Source organism: Cibotium barometz, chromosome 34 (assembly GCF_041138505.1).
Source record: "Cibotium barometz isolate CiBa-2024 chromosome 34, ASM4113850v1, whole genome shotgun sequence".
Taxonomy (NCBI): domain Eukaryota; kingdom Viridiplantae; phylum Streptophyta; class Polypodiopsida; order Cyatheales; family Cibotiaceae; genus Cibotium; species Cibotium barometz.
In genome coordinates, this window is record NC_141079.1 from 23,821,940 (window position 1) to 23,841,328 (window position 19,389).

At 40.1% G+C, this 19,389-nt stretch overlaps 1 protein-coding gene across 1 annotated transcript; it reads left to right on the top strand.

Moving 5' to 3' along the window:
• Positions 1-9,371: 9,371 nt before the first annotated feature.
• Positions 9,372-12,910, top strand: LOC147618806 (uncharacterized). The gene is made up of 5 exons (XM_086773872.1): positions 9,372-9,586; positions 10,022-10,147; positions 11,295-11,534; positions 12,299-12,358; positions 12,607-12,910. The coding sequence occupies exons 1-5, from the start codon at positions 9,476-9,478 to the stop codon at positions 12,703-12,705; spliced, it is 636 nt and encodes a 211-aa protein (XP_086629998.1). The 5' UTR covers positions 9,372-9,475; the 3' UTR covers positions 12,706-12,910.
• The last annotated feature ends 6,479 nt before the right edge of the window (positions 12,911-19,389 follow it).

A 19,389-nucleotide genomic window follows, 5' to 3' on the forward strand; every position in this document is an offset into this window, starting at 1 on the left:
GAAGCGCAAACCGCCGCGAGACGGATTTACGTTTTTTTCAAGCGCCGTTTTTCTGCAGCAAATCAGTGATTTCTACTTCATGAAATCAAATTGGTCTAATTCCTCATAGCTCCAAGGGTTTTCAAGCATGCTCTACAAGCTGGTGAAGTCAAAAATTGATTTGATCAATCCAAGCTCTTCATCAAATCTGCAGGTGACTTTGGTAAAACAGAGATTAAGCATTCAATGTTTGGTCAAATCTTGTGTTTCTTGGCTTAATCCTCTACTAGACTAATTGCTATTGATGGCCTTGAAAGGATTTGAGCTCATTTGAAGTCTAAGGCCCCAGATCTGGGCTCCCCGCATACTCTGTTTTTTGCATACAAAATAGAGGATTAATTTGCTTAATTAGTTATGATTAATCAGTGCTAATCAATGTATTTTGGTACAATTGAGGGTTCAAATTAACCATTAGGTATCTGATACAGATCCCTATAACTTCAGATTGCAATTCGGAGTTGGTTTGATACTCCAACCATTCCGTACAAATTGGTTACCCTTGATTTAATGTAATTTCTGGTAAAATTATGTTAATAAATGTGTAATCCATCATTTTACATTTAACCCTTGGTTAATGCTTATAAATCACACTCAAATTCAAGATTATTCATAGCCAGAGTTGCATTTGGAATGTGCATAAGAATGAATGCTATATGCATTATGTATTGGCACATTATATCAGTGTAAAAATGGAATCAAACACACTGCCCTTGTCCAGAATAAGGCAAGAGGTAAGACCTCCCGCATAGATTTGGGTTTGCATTGCATAATGATACAAGATAAACATCAAAAGCCCAAAAGAACTGTCAACAAAACATTTAAACATGTTGCTCACATGGGACCATCCCAGCTAGGGGCTTTATCTTTCCCCAGTTTAAACAAGAAGGCACACTAACATTCCTCCACATCAATATCCCTTTCTAACCGTCTTGCTTTGTTTGGATCCACATTTTGGCTCAATAAGCCCTGCAACCTATCTTCAACTTGAAACCTTCTCAAGGAACATTCTTCTGCTAAGAGTAGATTCGAGGAATTTAACCCACTTCTTATCAAGAGTATTCATATCATTTAAGGGGGTCCCATCTTCATTCAGAATGCTTCCCACAACCTCAATATCACTCTTCCTTTTTGGAAGTTTGAATAATCTACTATTTGGTTTCCTTTTGTTATTAAAGAAATTCCATTTAGCCTAATTCTCATGTTCTCTGGACCATCTATCCTCCTTCTCCTTAATACTAGCTTGGCACTTAAAGTACAATGCAGTATCCGAATCTTTAGTTTGTCTCTTGGGGTAGCATCCAAATCTTTAGTTTGTCTCTTGGGGCAGGTTACATTGGGTTGTGGGGTCTCTCTCTCTCTCTCTCTCTCAGAGATTTTCACATGGCTCCTCACTCTTTGGAGCCTCACATCTTCTCTTGTCTTCAGTCTTCTTCTCGTGGCAGCTTCTCTTCACACGTCCATGTCTTCCTCTTCTTTCAGTCTTCTTGTAGCAGTTTCTCTTCTCGTGTCCATGTCTTCCTTCAATGCTTCCTTTAGATCTTCTTGGTGTGGATCTTCCTCTTGGAAAGAGATGTTCTTCTTCTTTCATGGCTGGGGCCATGAGCTTGTCTGTCAGGTCGGTTAAAGGCCAATATGCCCAACCCCGTGTACACACTAGTACAAACTAACCTCATAGTTACTAATCATTCTTTACTTCATATAGTCTATCTAATAAGACTATTGTGAGCCTCACACTCTGTGAGATAGAGCTCCACCCACATCTCGTGTCCATCTCCTTTTTCATCTGTGTGTGTGTGTGTGTGTGCGCGCGCGCGCGCGCTTGCGTGTGTTCGGAGCTTCCGCTCCATCAACTGTTATCAGAGCAAAGAGAGCTCCTAGAGAGCTTACTGATCATACATAGGTTCTGCACGCAACTTCAGAGAACAATAGAAGAAACTTCAAATCGCTCGTTCTCTCACATAATACGAACTCCGATTTTAGCAAGTGAGCAATCATTCTCGGGGTTTTTGAGCATTTTGGATGCGTTCGTGGCATCAGTTTGGTGAAATTCTGCATCAATTTTTTTTTGCAGCAAATAGCCAGCTCCTTTTTGCATAGGAAGTGCAGGTGGTTGTAGCTGTAGAGAAGTGGGCACTACGTAGGCGACGATCTATGCATAGTGGTTGTTATTCTCAGCCATAAAGGAGTTCACATTTACAGGTTGTGAGCGATTTTTTGCTCACTAGCAAGCATTGAACTTCTTTTGAAAAGATGCAGTGTCAGGCACCCTTCGAGAGATGAAGTGACATGTGCTTGTGTGCTTAATGTATGCGCATGAGTTTGGTAGCCACAGTGCATCAGAGTGTCCTTGTATGCAACTATCTTGGTGTGTATGCGCTCACTCGACGAGCATACTCCTTGCAGGGAGCCATGTGTTTATGGTTTATCAGTGAACTTTACTCATTAGGCTGGCGTTTCAGATTGCATTTTTGGATTACAGATAGTTTCTCTTGCTGTACTCTTGCATTGTCAGACAGCCCATGTATGAGACTTTGTGGGCCCTTCGCGGGACAACGGCTTATGTAGAGTCAATTGTGGCCTTGTCAGTGCAAAGGCGCTCTCACGTCAGTCATCTACTGTGGCTTATGTATGTCCAATGTGGAACATGTATTTGGTCATCAGTTGCAGCCTTTTGTTGCTGAGGGTCGAGTGAGGTTTTCTTAAAGCCCCTCTGGGGTGGATTAGGTACTGGAGCAATCCCCTGACAAGCCTCGCCAAAGACCTCATATGCCATTTCTGGCTATGGGATGACGGATGTATGTTTATGTGGATAGGACAGTGTATGGCATGCTTGAGCTCCTTCACCGTGTGGCATTGACATCATACAACTGATGCGTCTGTGATTACAATTGGTTTCTCACAGACAGTGAGATTGGTTATACCCTTATGCACCTGTTGATTCTCTGATGCGTCGACATTGATTAGTTTGGCATTTTGTTTCATTCGGCATTGCTTGTTTTTTGGTCTGTATTGTTGGTATACTGCCAGGCTATCACGTCAGTGAGACAAGTGTTTGTCACAATGTGTTGTATGTACATATCTGTTACCGTACTATGGCATCATCAGAGAATATGCTCTTTAACATTAAAAAGTTAGATGGCTCTAACTTTTCGTATTGGAAAGTGTAGGTCTACAATGTTCTTGTGCAAAAGAAGCATGGGAAACTAATCAAGTTGCAAGGGATTAAGCCGGAGAATATGGATGCAAAAGAGTGGGAAGAGCATTGAAGAGTGCTGACATTGAAAGCAGCTTGTTGACAGAAGAGGTTAGCAAAAAGAATGTTGATGCCTCAAAAGGTGGTAATGCTCTTTCAATCAGAGGAAGATCCAATACGCAAGGGGGAAGTCTTATGCGAGAGGGAAGTCTTGAAGTAAGTCTCGTGGTCGTAAAGGACATAAAAGACATTGAATGCCATTATTGTGGCAAAAAAGGCTATGTCAAGAAAGACTATTATACAAGTGGAAGAGAGAGCAGAAAGCCAAAGAGAAGAAGTAGGAAAATGGCAAGAAAGAAGAGAAAGAGTCTAACGTAAAGATAGAGGAGATCAATACAGTTTGTGTTGAGAATGGGGACGGTGATGTCTTGTTTACCTCTACATTTGATCATGCATTTCTCATTACCACTGTTGATGTTATCTTTCATAACTGGATCATTGATTCAGGTGCATCATTTCATGTAACTCCACATAGGGAGTGGTTTTCTACTTATGATGCGTCAAGGAAAGGTTGCGTCCGATTGGGCAATGACTATGCCTCTGCGAGATAGTGGGAGTTGGAGATGTGCATCTAAAGTTCCAGAATGGTTCTTCTTTCACACTAAAGAATGTGAGACATGTTCCTAAACTCACAAAGAGTTTGGTTAGCACTGGACAACTGGATGATGCGGGATATCACATCACATTTGGTGACAGTGAGGATTACCACACCAAAGGGTCACTTATCGTAGCTCGTGGGTCCAAATCTGGTACTATGTATATGCTACATGTGTCTAGTGTTAAAAACCATGTAATAGCTATAACCGAGCAGCCAAATGTATCTTTGTGGCATCGCCGGTTAGGCCATATGAGCCAAAAGGGAATGAAAGTACTTACCAGTTTTTGTTATATTTCTGGCTTCAATTTCTCAAATTTTTCTATGTGTAAGCATTGTCTTTATGGTAAACAAACTCAGTCACCACATAAAAGAGGTTGGAAACGTAGGATTGAGTGTTTAGAACTCGTTCACAGTAGTGATGTTTGTGGGCCCATGCCTACATTATCTTTGGGAGGTGCATTATGCTTTGTTATGTTCATTAACAATTACTCACGGAAGGTGTGGGTGTTTCCTCTCAAGCAAAAGGTCAATGTGTTTTAGGCCTTTCAGAAGTTTTTAGCACTAGTGGAGAATTGATGTGGCAAAAATATGAAGTGCCTGCGCACTGATAATGGTGAAGAGTATGTCTCTAACGCCTTTCAGGAGTTTTGTGACTCAAAAGGTATCAGGAGAGAGTTGACTGCTCCATACAATCCTCCACAGAATGGTGTCACACTGAGAGAATGAATCAGACGATTCAAGAGAAGGTTCGTAGCATGTTGTCCAATGCAGAATTGCCTAATGGATTTTGGGCAGAAGCTGTAGTGACAGCGGTTCATCTTATTAATAGATCACCAAATAAGGATATAGATGAGAAGTTTCCAGAGGAGTTATGGTCTGGAAAACCATCTTCTTATGGGCATCTTAGAGTCTTTGGCTGTGAAGCATTCCAAAAGAAATGCGGAGTAAGCTTGATCCAAAGTCAAGGAAGTGCATTTTTCTAGAATATGGCGAGTCTGGTGAGATGGGATACCATCTATGAGATTCGGAAGCCAGAAAGATTGTGAGAAGCCATGATGTTTACTTCAATGAAGATAAGATGCATAAGAAGCCTATTCCTACAGTGGAGATTTGTAGGGTGGTCATACAGGAAGATGGACTAGTGCATAAAAGAGTGCCAAATGCACAGAATGTTGGGCAACAAGTACTAGATGTGCAAGGTCAAAATCCTCCCATTGTGCATGATAATAGAGCGAAACAACATGGTGATAATGTTGAGCCTGTGTTAAGGAGTTGTACAAGGGTTTCACATCCTCCTGATAGATATGTTTCGTCTCTCAATTATGTCATGTTAACAAATTGTGGAGAGCCCTCCTGCTATGAGGAAGCTATGTTAAGGGATGACAAGCTTAAGTGGGAGCGAGCTATACAGTCAGAAATGAATTCTTTGCATAAGAATTATACCTGGGACTTAGTACCTTTACCGAAAACGAAAGAATGCTTTGCCTTGTAAATGGGTGTACAAGTTGAAGATCACTCCCAGTGATTGAAAGCCTAAGTATAAGGCTAGGTTGGCTGCCAAAGGGTTCAAGCAACAGAAGGGTATTGACTTTGATGAAATTTTCTCTCCTGTGGTCAAAATAACTACTCTTCAGACAGTACTTGCTTTGGTTGCCGGAGAGGACATGGAGCTTGTCCAGATGGATGTCAAGACAGTGTTCTTGCATGGTGATCTTCATGAGAACATTTACATGCAGTAGCCAAAGGGTTTTGCTGAGAAAGGCAAAGAACAATTGGTGTGTAAGTTAAAGAAAAGCCTGTATGGTTTGAAGAAGGCGCACCAAGGGAATGGTATCACAAATTTGATGCATTCATGAAGTCTCAAAGGGTATAGAAGGAGTCTTCTGATTTTGATCCTATATGTGGATGATATGCTATTAGCCGGGAAAAATAGCTATGAGGTAGATGCATTGAAGTCGAAGTTACATGAGAACTTTGATATGAAGGATTTGGGAGAAGCAAGTCACATTCTTGGCATGCGGATTAAAAGAGACAGGCAGAAGAGGATTCTTTACTTGTCTCAGGCAAAGTATGTTGATAGAATACTCAAGCGTTTCAATATGGAGAGGGGGAAGGCATTGAGTACTCCATTGCCTCCATATGTGAAACTTAACCAAGAGGATTGATGAGGAAAAGGCTGAAATGGCAAAGATTCCCTATGCATTTACGGTTGGTAGCTTGATGTATGCCACATGTCCGGACATTGTATTTGCGGTGGGAGTGGCTAGCAGAACTCATAAAAAATGCATCATGTTACAACTGGATTTAGAGAAAGCATATGACAGGATTCATTGGTCTTTTGTAGTAAGAGTGATGGAAAAACTGGGTTTTGGGAGACCAAAATGGCAACCTGAATTTATACTCTTGCTTGGGGAGGCTACTCTAAGGTGTTGTTAAATGGAAGAGTGGTAGGTGGGTTTGAGATTAATAGATCAGTCAGACAAGGCTGTCCTCTAGCCCCCCTTTTGTTTGCTATTGCTTCTCATCCTCTAGTGATTTCCCTAGAATTGGCCTACAGAGATGGGAATATTACTGGGCTAAAGCTTAAGCATAGTGAACAACTGGTTATACAATGCTTTGCTGATGACTCCTTACTGTTTTTAAGGGATGGGAACAATAATGTGAGATTGGATTTAGAGATAGTGCAGGAGTTTGCCAGTGCCTCTGGCTCTAAAAGCAACATTCTGAAGTCTAGAATTATCAGCTTGACTGAGGATAATAACTTTGATATGCAAAGGTGGGGCTATGAGGTGGTGCAAAAGGGTTAGATTGTCAGACTTCTTGGAGTCCCCTTTGGAGTGGGGGTAGCTAATAAACAACTGGTAGAGTGGGCAATAAATAGGTTCTTGGAGAAATTAAAAAAAGGGAGGGAATTAGAGTTCCTTTCCACCACAGTAGAGTTGATATCTGTAATACAGTGTTGAATGCTTATTTTATGTTCTTGGATATTGGCAAATGTCATTGGAAGAAATTATAGGACCTGTTAGAGACTTCCTATGGAGGAATGGCAATGGAACTAAAAAAGCCTCTGCTTGGGTAGCATGGGACAAACCGATAGTTCCTACAGGAGAAGGGGGCATTGGTATTATTCATCTACCTACTCATTGCATTGCAAGAACTACTAGATGTTTACCTTAGAACACTACTTGGGCACTAATGATGAGGGAACTGGTTGAGCTCTCTGATGTGATGGCTAAAGGTAAATGGGTGGACTTGAATTGGAAGGATAGACTCTTTTCATTTGCTCCTCTTAAGGTTACTAGTTTAGCAGTTTGCAAAATGCTATGCAAAAGATGGAAAGATTGCTTGGGTCTCATTACTTGGGATGGGGGTGGCAGAGTGACTGGCAATTCTATGTTTAGTTTGGGTATTTGGTGGACACATAAATTTAACCCCCCTTTGGCTTTACTTGCCATATCTACTGCAAAGAAACTCAATAACAAAGGCCTTAGGTACTTGGATTACTGTTGGGATTGGGATGTGGTAGGGTGAAAGGATGAGGATCATATTATTTTGGAATATCATTTATCTGGAAGGGAGAGTGATCTGATAGCCTAGGTACTGGAAAGGGGCTGTGCTCTACTGCTCTACTGATGTTTAAGTCCGGATTAAAGATTGGGCTTGGCTTAGTGGTATCAAGCTAAAGGATGGCAAAACCAGAGAATTGTAAATGAGAAAAGGGATGCTAATGTGGTGTATTGCAATAAAATTTGGAAAGTCAATTGGATCCCCCCCAGTTGGAAAAAGAGGTGGAAATTCCTTTGGGATAGCCAGATTCCTCATAAATTTTAGGTCTTTATGTGGAAGGTATGTATGTGGGCATTGCGTAGTATTGGCTCCAAACTTCAAAAGAGAAATATCTCTAATGGTATTTGTCCTAGGTGTAGGTCATCACTTAAAGATGGTAAACATGTGTTTTGGGACTGCTCAGCAACTAGAGGAACTTGGCCCCAATTGTCAAAATGGATAGAGAAGAGCTTGGGCATTCAAACATTCTGGGGGGATTAGATCTTGGGTAAATGGTCATTTAGTGATGAACATACTGGTTTGCTTTTTAATATCATCAAAGCTTGTATTCTGTGGGAAATTTGGTCTAACAAGAATGCCATTGTGTTTATGAAGGTTGTATGTACTGGCTTGCAAGAGTTAGACTTGATGCATAAGTGTGTAGGGTATAGTTGGAACCATCCAACTTGGCAGACTCAGCACACATATGAAGAGAAGTCGGTGCAGCCATCACAAAAGCTTGGGCTCAATCTCAAGAAAAAAATGCACAAACTGTGAAGTAGAAGTGTCCTCCACAGGTACCAAAAGTGCCACCAAAGCCTGCAACACCAAAGACCCCCTCTGCAAAGGGGAAAGCCCACTGGAGAGGAAAAGCCCACTGGAGAGGAAAACACAGCACACAGAAGGCTGCTATCCTGAAAAAATAGGCCGCCTATGTCCAATCTCCACGCGGAAAAGAAAACGCTAATCAAAGAGTACCTGATGGCTGTGTCGGTGAAGCCAAATTGCAGGCGAAAAGACCAGCAGGTGCTGTCCAGAAAACGCAGCAGCACAGGGCTGCAAATCTTGAGAGAAAATGTAGAGGAGAGGGTGCTGAAAACAGTGTTGAATCAGGGGCAGCAAAGAGGTTGCTAAACCGAGAGCTTTGATACCATGAAAGAGTGCACAGAGCGGAAGCAGAGTGGCACTAGAATATGCTGAACAGAGAGTGCAAGAGAGAGAGAGATATGGAGAGAACTATGCTGAATATACTAAAGCAAAACAGTCCCAAGCAAGAGACACTACAAGTCTCATAAGTGAGGGAGCAAAATATGTACAAGACTGAATGAACAATGAGAGGCCAGCACCCACTATTTATAGTAGAGGTAAGCTGGCCGACTGGAGCTACTGGACAGGCTGACAGGAAAATGCCAGAAAAGCTGAAAAAAATCCCAAAAAAATACTAGAAAAAGGGGTGGCCAACCCACAAGCAAGGGCCATGCAAAAGGGACTAAATGGGCACCATAAAAGAGCAGAATCTGGGGATGAATGTACTAACATTGGGAAGGGAAGAAGAGACCCCCCAAATTTGGACCAAGAACTCAAAGGTGGTACCGTAAAGTAAAGCAGGATGATCATACTTTTGTTGCCTTTTTAGAAAACCATGTGGGAATGTTCCCTCGTGGATGCACTATAGAAGCAATGATAGAGGCCATCATCCTGCTGGGTTATCATATATCTTGGGAGCAGTCTTGCTTTTTAATGGAGGAAGAGAGATGGGATTTTCTGTGTAAAATTTTAAATGAAGACAGAAATGATTTGTAAATTGTAGTTTAGATCTGACTTGGTTGTAGTGGTTGTAGTGCAGTTTCTGGACAGTTTCTAAGTTAATATGTAATTATTATTGATAAAAATAAATAAATCGATGGAGGTTGCTTAGTACTTACCCTAAGCATAATTTCATCCAGAAGGTTCTTGAATTTTTTTTTCATAAACCCTCAGTTGCATTTTTCCGCTTTGATATTTCGCAGTTTCGCAGTCTTGTCTTCTCCGTTGTTGCCATGGCTGCAGACCTTACTGAAGATGTGGTGGAGCTCAAGTCATTGCTTCGCCAGGCCACGCGCCCCCATGTGCAGAGTCTGCTGTCAACAGAGATTCAAAGCTTGGAGAAAGTAAGTGCTCCTAAACCCTAATATCATCTTTTTGACAGTTAAAACCCTGATCCTAACTTATGCAGAGTTCTGTAATGCCCCAGAGATTCAAGGCTCTTTCATACCCTAACCGTAACTGAATCTAAAAACCTAGCTCTAAACCTGATTGCATCAGAGCTTGAACCCTACTTGAATTAGATCTCCGTAACAGAGCCTCTATCAGAGCCTGTGTTACCCTAAGTTCAATGTAGGCAGAGCTCAGCAAAAACTTTTTCTATTAGAGGGGAACTCTAACCCTAGTTGAATCCAATTAGATTGAGGCCTATCAAAGCGTTTTAAACTAGAACTTTGTAGATCTCTAACCTGTATGGAAGTCAGAAAACAGAAACATGAACGGTTGAGAAGGTAAGCTACATGTGTTTTTGTAACCCTAAATGAATTTTGCTGCATTGCTAGGTAGCTGCAATGTCTTCACGAAACCAAGCAAAAGCTGCGCCCCTCCGAACATCTGCGGCAACATCTGAAGTCCGCTATGTAACTTTATCTAGCTTTAGCTGGGATCAAGATATCGAGAAAATTAAGGTACTTCTTTGTGAAAACTCTGTGCGTGAACGAATCAGGTTATAGAAATGCATGTGTAAAACTAATAATGTCCTTGACAATTGTGTATTTATTATTGTTTTTTAGGGCTATTGAATGCACACATACATACATGCATGTGTGCGTGTAAAAATGTAAGGCATTTTTATATTGATTTTAAAGCTTTGTGGTCTTGTCAAGGGGTGAAACACAGCCACAAAACCTTCTAAATGTTTCTTGTGATTATGGTACATGTAGTTGATGAAGTGAGTGGGGATGTCATTGCACATAGTCAAGGGGTGAAACACAGCCACAAAAACCTCGAAATGTTTCTTGTGATGATGATACATGTGGTTGATGAAGTGAGTGGGGATGTCATTGCACATAGTCTATGCTATGCGTGATGTATTTGATGATTTGAAGCTTTATGAGTAGATATACACAGAGTCAGGTTTGCACTTTGGTTTTTGTTTTTGGAAGTTTGGGAATTAACCCGGACTTTACATTGGTATATTATTCTACTGCAGTTTTTTGTTTTGAAATCTTCATCCAAGTTGCGACCAGTTGGTTTACAGTAGTACTTTCGTGCAAATTGTGCAACTAGCTACAATGTGTTTGTGTGCACGGGTGTGTGAACGTTATAATAGTTGATCTGCTCTTCACCTCATAGAAACTTAGTTCAATGGTTTGTCTTTGAAGATCTGTCTACCATGGTAATTTATATTTATGCGCTTGTGGGTTTCGATGACCTGAGTGGGGATGTCATAGCACATTGTCTATGCTGCACATGGAGTACATTATTTGAAGCTTTGTGAGTAGACTTTGGTGGTGTCAGGATCACAATATGGTTTTTGTTAAGTTTGGGAAATAATCTCGGCTTTTCATTTGTATGTATGTACATGTATATGGACATATGCACTTGTTTTTGTATACATGAGGCACACACATTTATGTGTGCATACATACACACATATGTATGTTTACGTATATGCATGTGTGTGTGCGTGTGTCATGCATGCATGTATGCGTATGTGTATGCAAATGTTTGTAAGTAAAGAAAAATGAATCTGGGGTTGCAAGCTTTGAGTCATTATTTAATTGACATGTATGGGATTTATGAGGTGGGAAATTTATTATTTTCATCTCCCAGGTATATGTTACCCTTGAAGGGGCTTCTCAGGAGAAGGCTGCTACAGAGTTCAATGCGAAATCATTTGAGCTCAAGGTCCATGACGTCAATGGAAAAAATTACAGACTTGGTGTTCCAAACCTAAACAAGGCTATTGTACCTGAGAAATGTAGTGTTACTGTCAAACCTTCTAGAATTACCATCACGCTGAAGAAAGCGGACAAGGGCACCTGGGCCGACCTTTATCTTAAGGAAGACAAGGTGAGGAAAGCTCATGATAGCCATCAAGGCTCTCATGTATGAATGCATGGTACTAGCTAATATCATTTTTCTCATGTCTGAATTTGTCACTAGCTCATTGCATTTCAAGTATATTGTGTCGTGCATGCTGAGGTTGGTCACACGACTTTTAATGGCTGTCATCATGCCACCCATACAGGTGCATCCTGTCATGCATTGCTAAGACTCATCACACAGCTATTCCCATCCATTTATTGGCACCCATCAGGCTGCTCATATGGGTACATTGTGTCATGCATTGGTGACAGCTCACAGATTTCAGGGTGGGGGGTACATCAGGCTGCCCGTATAGGTAACATGGTGTTCTGCAAAGCTGAGCCTCATTATATGGTTACTTCCATCCGTCAGGCCGCTAGTATAGATACATTGTGTGACGTGTTATTCATGCTACGGCCTCTCACTTGGTTATTCCCTCCCATTGATGGGATATCCATTAGGTGGCCATAATTCCTTGCTATCTACGGGGACTATCCCGAACGCCTTGACGGGGCAATGTTACCTGTAAGAGTCCCTGCCCATGTTGCAGGTGGGTAGTATTCTGTAACAGACCTAATGAGTCTCACACAGGTAAAAGTATGATTCATTAGCAGTCACCACAATGAATGTGAAATCAAGTTGCAGAGCATGGGCTGTTGTTCCCCTTTCCTTTTTGAAGATATTGATGTGCTTGCTATTATGAGGTGGAGAATCTGTGTGACACAAGGGGTTTTGATTTTTTGTCGCAGTTGAAGCCACGGGCAGATTCAGACAAGGAACCCATGTCTGGGCTGATGCAACTGATGAAGGTAACATGTTCGAAAGTGTGGATGCCATGAATCTCCTCATGAACAATAAAATCGTATTTTTTGATTGAAGCCATCTTCTCAAGTTTATCATGTTGGTCTTTGCCACTCTTTTATGGTTTCAACTTTTAAAGAGGCAGATGTGGCTGTGTTTTAGCTATATTCAGGATTCAATTTGGCATGCATGTCTTAGTAATGGATACTGGGAGTTGTCTTTGATGTGTGCCAGTGGTTCTGGTCTCTTATTGCAGAACATGTACGACGAAGGTGATGATGAGATGAAAAGAAACATTGCCAAAGCCTACACAGAATCTCGGGAAGGGAAGTCGCCTGGCATGAGGAGCTTTTAATAGGTATTAGCGGCTGTATTATAACAGATAAGAGTCTGGGGGCTTCAAAAGTGTTTTTGATTAGGTGACATAGGATGAAGTACGTAGATGTAAAGGAAAAAGAGTGTTAAGCTAGCAAATTAAATGATGTGGTATGTTGGTGGTGTATGTGGAAAGATGACTTAACAATGTCTTAGCTATGAATATAGTAGTCGTCTTGAATCTTCATGGTTCTTTCTTTCCTTTCTGGCCAAGCACGTATGAGGCATTAGCACATTGCATTAAATAATGTAGTACTATGTGGTTAGGTTAAGAGACGTATTACTGTGCTTGTGACATTCGCCATCTTTTTTTACGCTTGTTTGCTTGCAAAGTTAAGCAGGTTCATCAAAGTGCTTGTGCTGCTGCTGAACCTTTGGGCACTTGGGAAAATTAACAACTATAAAAACAAAAATTTATCAATGTATAGTGAAAATATATAAACACTTTTTCTATGTAATATTGATAGTAGTCTTGTGCTGCTGCTGAACCTTTGGGCACTTGGGAAAATTAACAACTATAAAAACACAAATTTATCAATGTATAGTGAAAATATATAAACACTTTTTCTATGTAATATTGATAGTAGTACCTTATCTATCTGCGTAAATTCTGAGTGGTCACTTGGACCTAACTTGGACCTGCCATGCTAGCAAGTGGATGAAGAGGGGTAGAAACAAGAGTTGTCGTCTAGAATGAGAAGCCACAGGTTTGGAAGAGGAAGAATTGTATGCATTGGATAAATCAAGAGTGGTAGCCCATCGTATTGTTTTGTTTGCATGTTGAAGGTGTATATACAAGATATGTGTATTGGATGTGATTGATAGGTATTGGTTGTTTCCATTGCAAAATATTGACCATGTCTATTATTCTTCTTAGCTCTTTACCTTGGGTAGCCTAAGGTGCTTGCACAAAAGCAAGCATCTAGATTAGACCACGTGGCTCCCCAAATACCATCGAAAAATGTTATTTATAACAAAGGTGAAAAATAGGCTGACGCTTTCTCTATGTAGATTCTGTAGGGCGATAAAAGTGGGGAAGGAAGAAATGACTGTGGAGAAGAATCAAAGAGGCAAAATGTTATTTTTAACAAGGTGAAAAATAGGTGGACGCTTTCTCTATGTAGATTTCATAGGGTGATAAAACTGGGAAGGTAGAAATGACTGGAGAAGAATCAAAGAGGGCTCAGATTGGTGATGTTGCAGTGCATGGGAGGAGAGCTATGAATAAACAATGAGAAAGCCTAGTGTGGGTGGTTAAGGCATTGTGATGCTATGTCGGGAGGGGGCTAGTGGGAGGCTGGTCACGTGTAAGATTGTCGTTTCACAATAACGACAAGAAGAAACTGGATGGGACGCGGTGCTCATTGAGTAGGACACCCATAGATCAAATGGGAGGTCGAGGTGCGGGGCAAGATATAGGAGGGGGTGAGGACGGCTAGTAGCATCCACTTGCTTACGACATGCTATGAGAGAGGCAACCTCTTGCACATCGTCGAATGCAACCTCGGTATGCACATGGCCGCCACATGCCCTCATCTCATTCTACAAGCTAGGCCTCGTCCACAAGGACACAAAGTTGTAGAATGTGTTTTTGTAGTTGAAGGAAGGACGGGAGGATGAGGAGTTCTTGTCATATTTTGGCCTCGTCGTGTACATCCTCATAGGGTAGAGCCTCAGTGACCCTACAGGAACGTACTGCTAAGAGGTTTGCAAATCACTATGACCAACGTGCCAATATCTAGAGCCTCGGTGTTGCCCCACCTCCTCCTCACCACATTGCTACCCTTTGTGCACGTGTTGAAGAAAACCGCCACCATGGAAGCCCATGTCTATAAGGCCATCCTCCATAATTGCCTCCACCTCGACTCATTCATCCTCTCTCTTGGAGCTCGCGACATCCTCGTAGGTATGCTTTGCAAGGACCTTGCGTGGAGGCTCACCCTAAAGAAAATCTCACAACAGCCATGGGTTGTGTGAACATTGCTAACCAATCCACCTCAAGTTCAACTTCCGTGATATCGTTGTATTCTATCCTTGTGTGCACCTTGATGACTGCATGTCGCCCAAGAGGTCGTCGATATTGTGTCATGTTGGATCATGCCATGCCCATTGTAGATCTATATCATCGAGAGTTCGAAAGTGTTGCCCATTTTTGATCCATTATTACATCTACTTGTACCACTTGATGCTCCGCTTGTGAAGCCGTGCCACATCCCCTCTTTTGCGTCTTGCACTCTAAGTTGCCATTGTCGTGAGCTGTCATCTATGCATTTCGTCATTGTGGGCTGGCCACCACACCACGCGCTCGAGCTGCTCAGATCTACCAGCTTGGATTATCTCGACGATACTCATGAAAGTTTGGAAATACATTAAGGCGCAGAAGCTCAAGGTACCTCTGTCTCTCTTTTTTTTTCTCTCTCTTTCTCTCTCTCTCTTTGTGTCTCTCTTGCTTGAGCCCTTTGAATTTGTTAACCTAACGAAATGATTTTGCTTAAAATTGCTATTGTTGGTTTTGTGTCGATGGATTGTCGTGTTTGTGTATGCCCGTAGTGGCCATCATGGTGGAACACATGTTGTGAAGGGTACGGTTGTACCATTGTGAAGCCACAACGTACCTTTCTTAATAGATAAAAATACGGCAATGCTTGAAATGCTTGAATGAACATGAATTTGAAAGCATACTTGGAAGCAATGCTAGATTGACATCCACAATCGATGAGCTTGAAGCTTGTTCTTATGTTCGATGGGGATTCAAAAGTACCTTATAAATTAGAAAATTACAACTTCATTACTACATTCGAAAATGAGTTTTCTCATGAATCAATATGTAAGACTAATGGTTGCTTTCAACATTGAAGGTGTTTTGGTTCACTTTTGATATCGAAAGTGCTATTTGGGAAACGGAGAAAGAGCATGTTCTCCTATGTTTATAAAATTTCAAAGAGAATTGTGCCAACTCTTTGCCATACTTTATGAAAATCTTGATTTGATGAGTGACGTGTAACTCGTATTCAAATGTGGTAATGAATTTGCAATTATCAACATTGCGATATACTCGGAGATCTCTGTCGATGTCCATCCAATCCTCATGTTGAATATATAATCATATAGCCTTGATGTTCATGCTTGTTCGAGCTCTATAAGTTCTTCATATAAACATGAGAGATACCCATACGAAGAGGACATGTTGTAGAAATGGTATGGGTTGTAGTGCCCATGTTCATTCAAGCGTTTCAAGATGTTTATACGTGGACGGGAAGACAAGTTCTTTCAAAGTATGCTGACAATGTAGGGGTGCAAGTAATCAAGAGGATAAGGGTACCCAAGTATTCTAGTTGTGGTCATAAAGTTCTGTCACTACGATGCAATCCTGTGACTGTGAACATGTAGATAGGCATGTCCTAGTACCTTACTTTTTTTTTATTTTCATGACCCCAACAAGAGAAGGATTTACATTCTCTTAATTTGCCAAGACAATTATGATAATGTAGGCTAGTTTCATATTTGATATTAAGTGGACGGGTGTGTATTTTTGGATATTTGTTAGGTAGGTGTGTATTGGATAGAGGTGTAGGATTTAGCATCTCCATGTTATTCCAAGAGAAGGCGTTTAGCATTAGCAATTGTTTTCTTTTTCTTGAAGTTCTAATTTTTGTAGCATGTCTCTTTGTAGATGTGTATTTTTGAAGTTTTGGTTTGCTATGTTATAGCAAATGTAAAGGTGCATGTAAAATATGGTAACCTTAATGAACATGATTATTCACGAAGGCCAAGATTAATCACATCATAATTCTATGAACTAGAGCACATGATGAGAAAGAGAACTAGAGCACACGATGAGAGAGAACTAGATAGAGCACATGATAATTAATTCCAACCTTTAACATGATATAAAGCACCCTGATATATATAGAGAGAGTACCAGAGTAGCTTTATTGGATGTGAGTCATATTTTTATGTTGAATAGAGTGTAGGATGGATGTGACCAGTTAAGCGCGCGCGCGCACACACACACACACACACTGGATAGATGAGTAGGATGTATATTTAGAGTAGATCTATAATTTTAAATCGATAGGATGTGAAAGTAATAATATAGATTATTTTTGTATTTGTTAGGTAGGTATTTGTTAGGTATTTTTGTATTTTGTATTTGTTAGGTAGGTATATACATCGGAGGACAAGATATAATTTACATGTGCATTATATAGTTGTAGGATGGGTGGGTTAGGTGTAGATATTACATAGGTCTATATGTAGAAAGGTAAGTTAGGGTCTAAATATGTTTGCCAGATATATAATGGTTAAGAGTGTCGAATGGTTAGCATAGGTAGAAACGAATGTGATAGTTAGAGGATTGAAAATATCATCATCCATGGATATTGAAAAAGGGGCCATACTAGAAAGGTCATAAAGACAGTTTCTCTTAAATTTCAAGCTAAAACATGGTTAAAAAAGTTTGGGATCTAAAAATTTGATGTCCAAGTTTGCAAGCGATAAACACAAACTACATTTCTCGAGTGTACATGTTGATTTTAGTTTTCTGAAAAAAAGCCTTACAACACATTTCCATTAATTTTAAGAGGACACTGCTGTCCCACCATCAGATGAAAATGATTCACTGTCATTTGACATAGTTGGCCAAAAACAACATTGTCTTGCAGCAGCAGTGACACTCTCTTATTGGCCAAAAAGAACCCCTCTCTTTGATAAAGCCAAGTATCTATTTCAACCTTCACACAAACTTCCTCATCAATCTATAACTTTACATTTTGTACAATCTATTTTATTCATCTCCTAGTTATTTTTCTAAAATTTTTTAATCTTCACTAGCATTACTCTTTGGGCCTTTGGCAGTCTTCTTACAAGTCCCCTTTTCTTACATCTTGAGTATTTATAAGTAAATTCCTTTACCCAATAACTAAGATGAAAACCAAGGGGAGTTTACTACATGGGGGATTGAGAAGAAAAAGAGTTGAACAAGGGAGATTGAGGGCACATGGTGGAAGAAGCCACTAGGACAAGAAGAATACAAACGTAGAACATAAAGGAGTCATTTTAATCTAATCAAGACCACCTTACATAATCACTTCAATCTAATCAAGACCACCTTAAATAATCAATCCAATCAAAACCTGTGCATCCATGAATGTGTTGACACATATACAGTTGCATGTGGTTGCTTTAAAAACCTTTTCAAAAGACTTTAAAAAAAAGGACAAGGTTGAATGTACATTATTTCATCCCCAGATGGACTTTCCCATGCACATTCATGCTTGTATCTCGCTCCATAATGTGGATTAAAAATATCAACCTTGTCCTTTTTTTAAAAGTCTTTTAACACATTCATGCATGCACAGATTTTGATTGGATTGATTATTTAAGGTGGTCTTGATTAGATTGAAGTGATTATGTAAGGTGGTCTTGATTAGATTGAAATGACTCCTTTATGTTCTACGTTTGTATTCTTCTTGTCCTAGTGGCTTCTTCCACCATGTGCCCTCAATCTCTCTTGTTCAACTCTTTTTCTTCTCAATCCCCCATGTAGTAAACTCCCCTTGGTTTTCATCTTAGTTATTGGGTAAAGGAATTTACTTATAAATACTCAAGATGTAAGTAAATGGGACTTGTAAGAAGTCTGCCAAAGGCCCAAAGAGTAATGCTAGTGAAGATTAAAAAATTTTAGAAAAATAACTAGGAGATGAATAAAATAGATTGTACAAAATGTAAAGTTATAGATTGAAATAGGTACTTGGCTTTATCAAAGAGAGGGGTTCTTTTTGGCCACCAATAAGAGAGTGTCACTGCAAGACAATGTTGTTTTTGGCCAACTATGTCAAAGGATAGTGAATCATTTTCATCTGATGGGAAAGCAGTGTCCTCTTAAAATTAATGGCAATGTGTTGTAAGGTTTTTTTTTAGAAAACTAAAAACAACATGTACACTCGAGAAATCTAGTTTGTGTTTATCGCTTGCAAACTTGGACATCAAATTTTTAGATCCCAAACTTTTTTAACCATGTTTTATCTTGAAATTTAAGAGAAACTGTCTTTATGACCTTTCTACTAGTATGGCCCCTTTTTCAATATCCATGGATGATGATATTTTCGATCCTATGACAATCACATTCATTTCTACCTATGCTAACCATTCGACACTCTTAACCATTATATATCTGGCAAACATATTTAGACCCTAACTTACCTTTCTACATGTAGACCTATGTAATATCTACACCTAACCCACCCATCCTACAACCTATATAATGCACATGTAAATTATATCTTGTCCTCCGATGTATATATCTACCTAACAAATACAAAAATAATCTATATTATTACTTTCACATCCTCTCGATTTAAAATTATAGATCTACTCTAAATATACATCCTACTCATCTATCCAATGTGTGCGTGTGTGTGTGTGTGTGCGTGCGTGCGCACGCGCGCTTAATTGGTCACATCCATCCTTATGTACATGAATATATCCTACACTCTATTCAGCATAAAAATATGAATCACATCCAATAAAGCTGCTCTGGTACTCTCTCTGTATATCAGGGTGCTTTATATCGTGTTAAAGGTTGGAATTAATTATCATGGGCTCTAGTTCTATCTCATCGTGTGCTCTAGTTCTCTTTCTCATCATGTGCTCTGGTTCATAT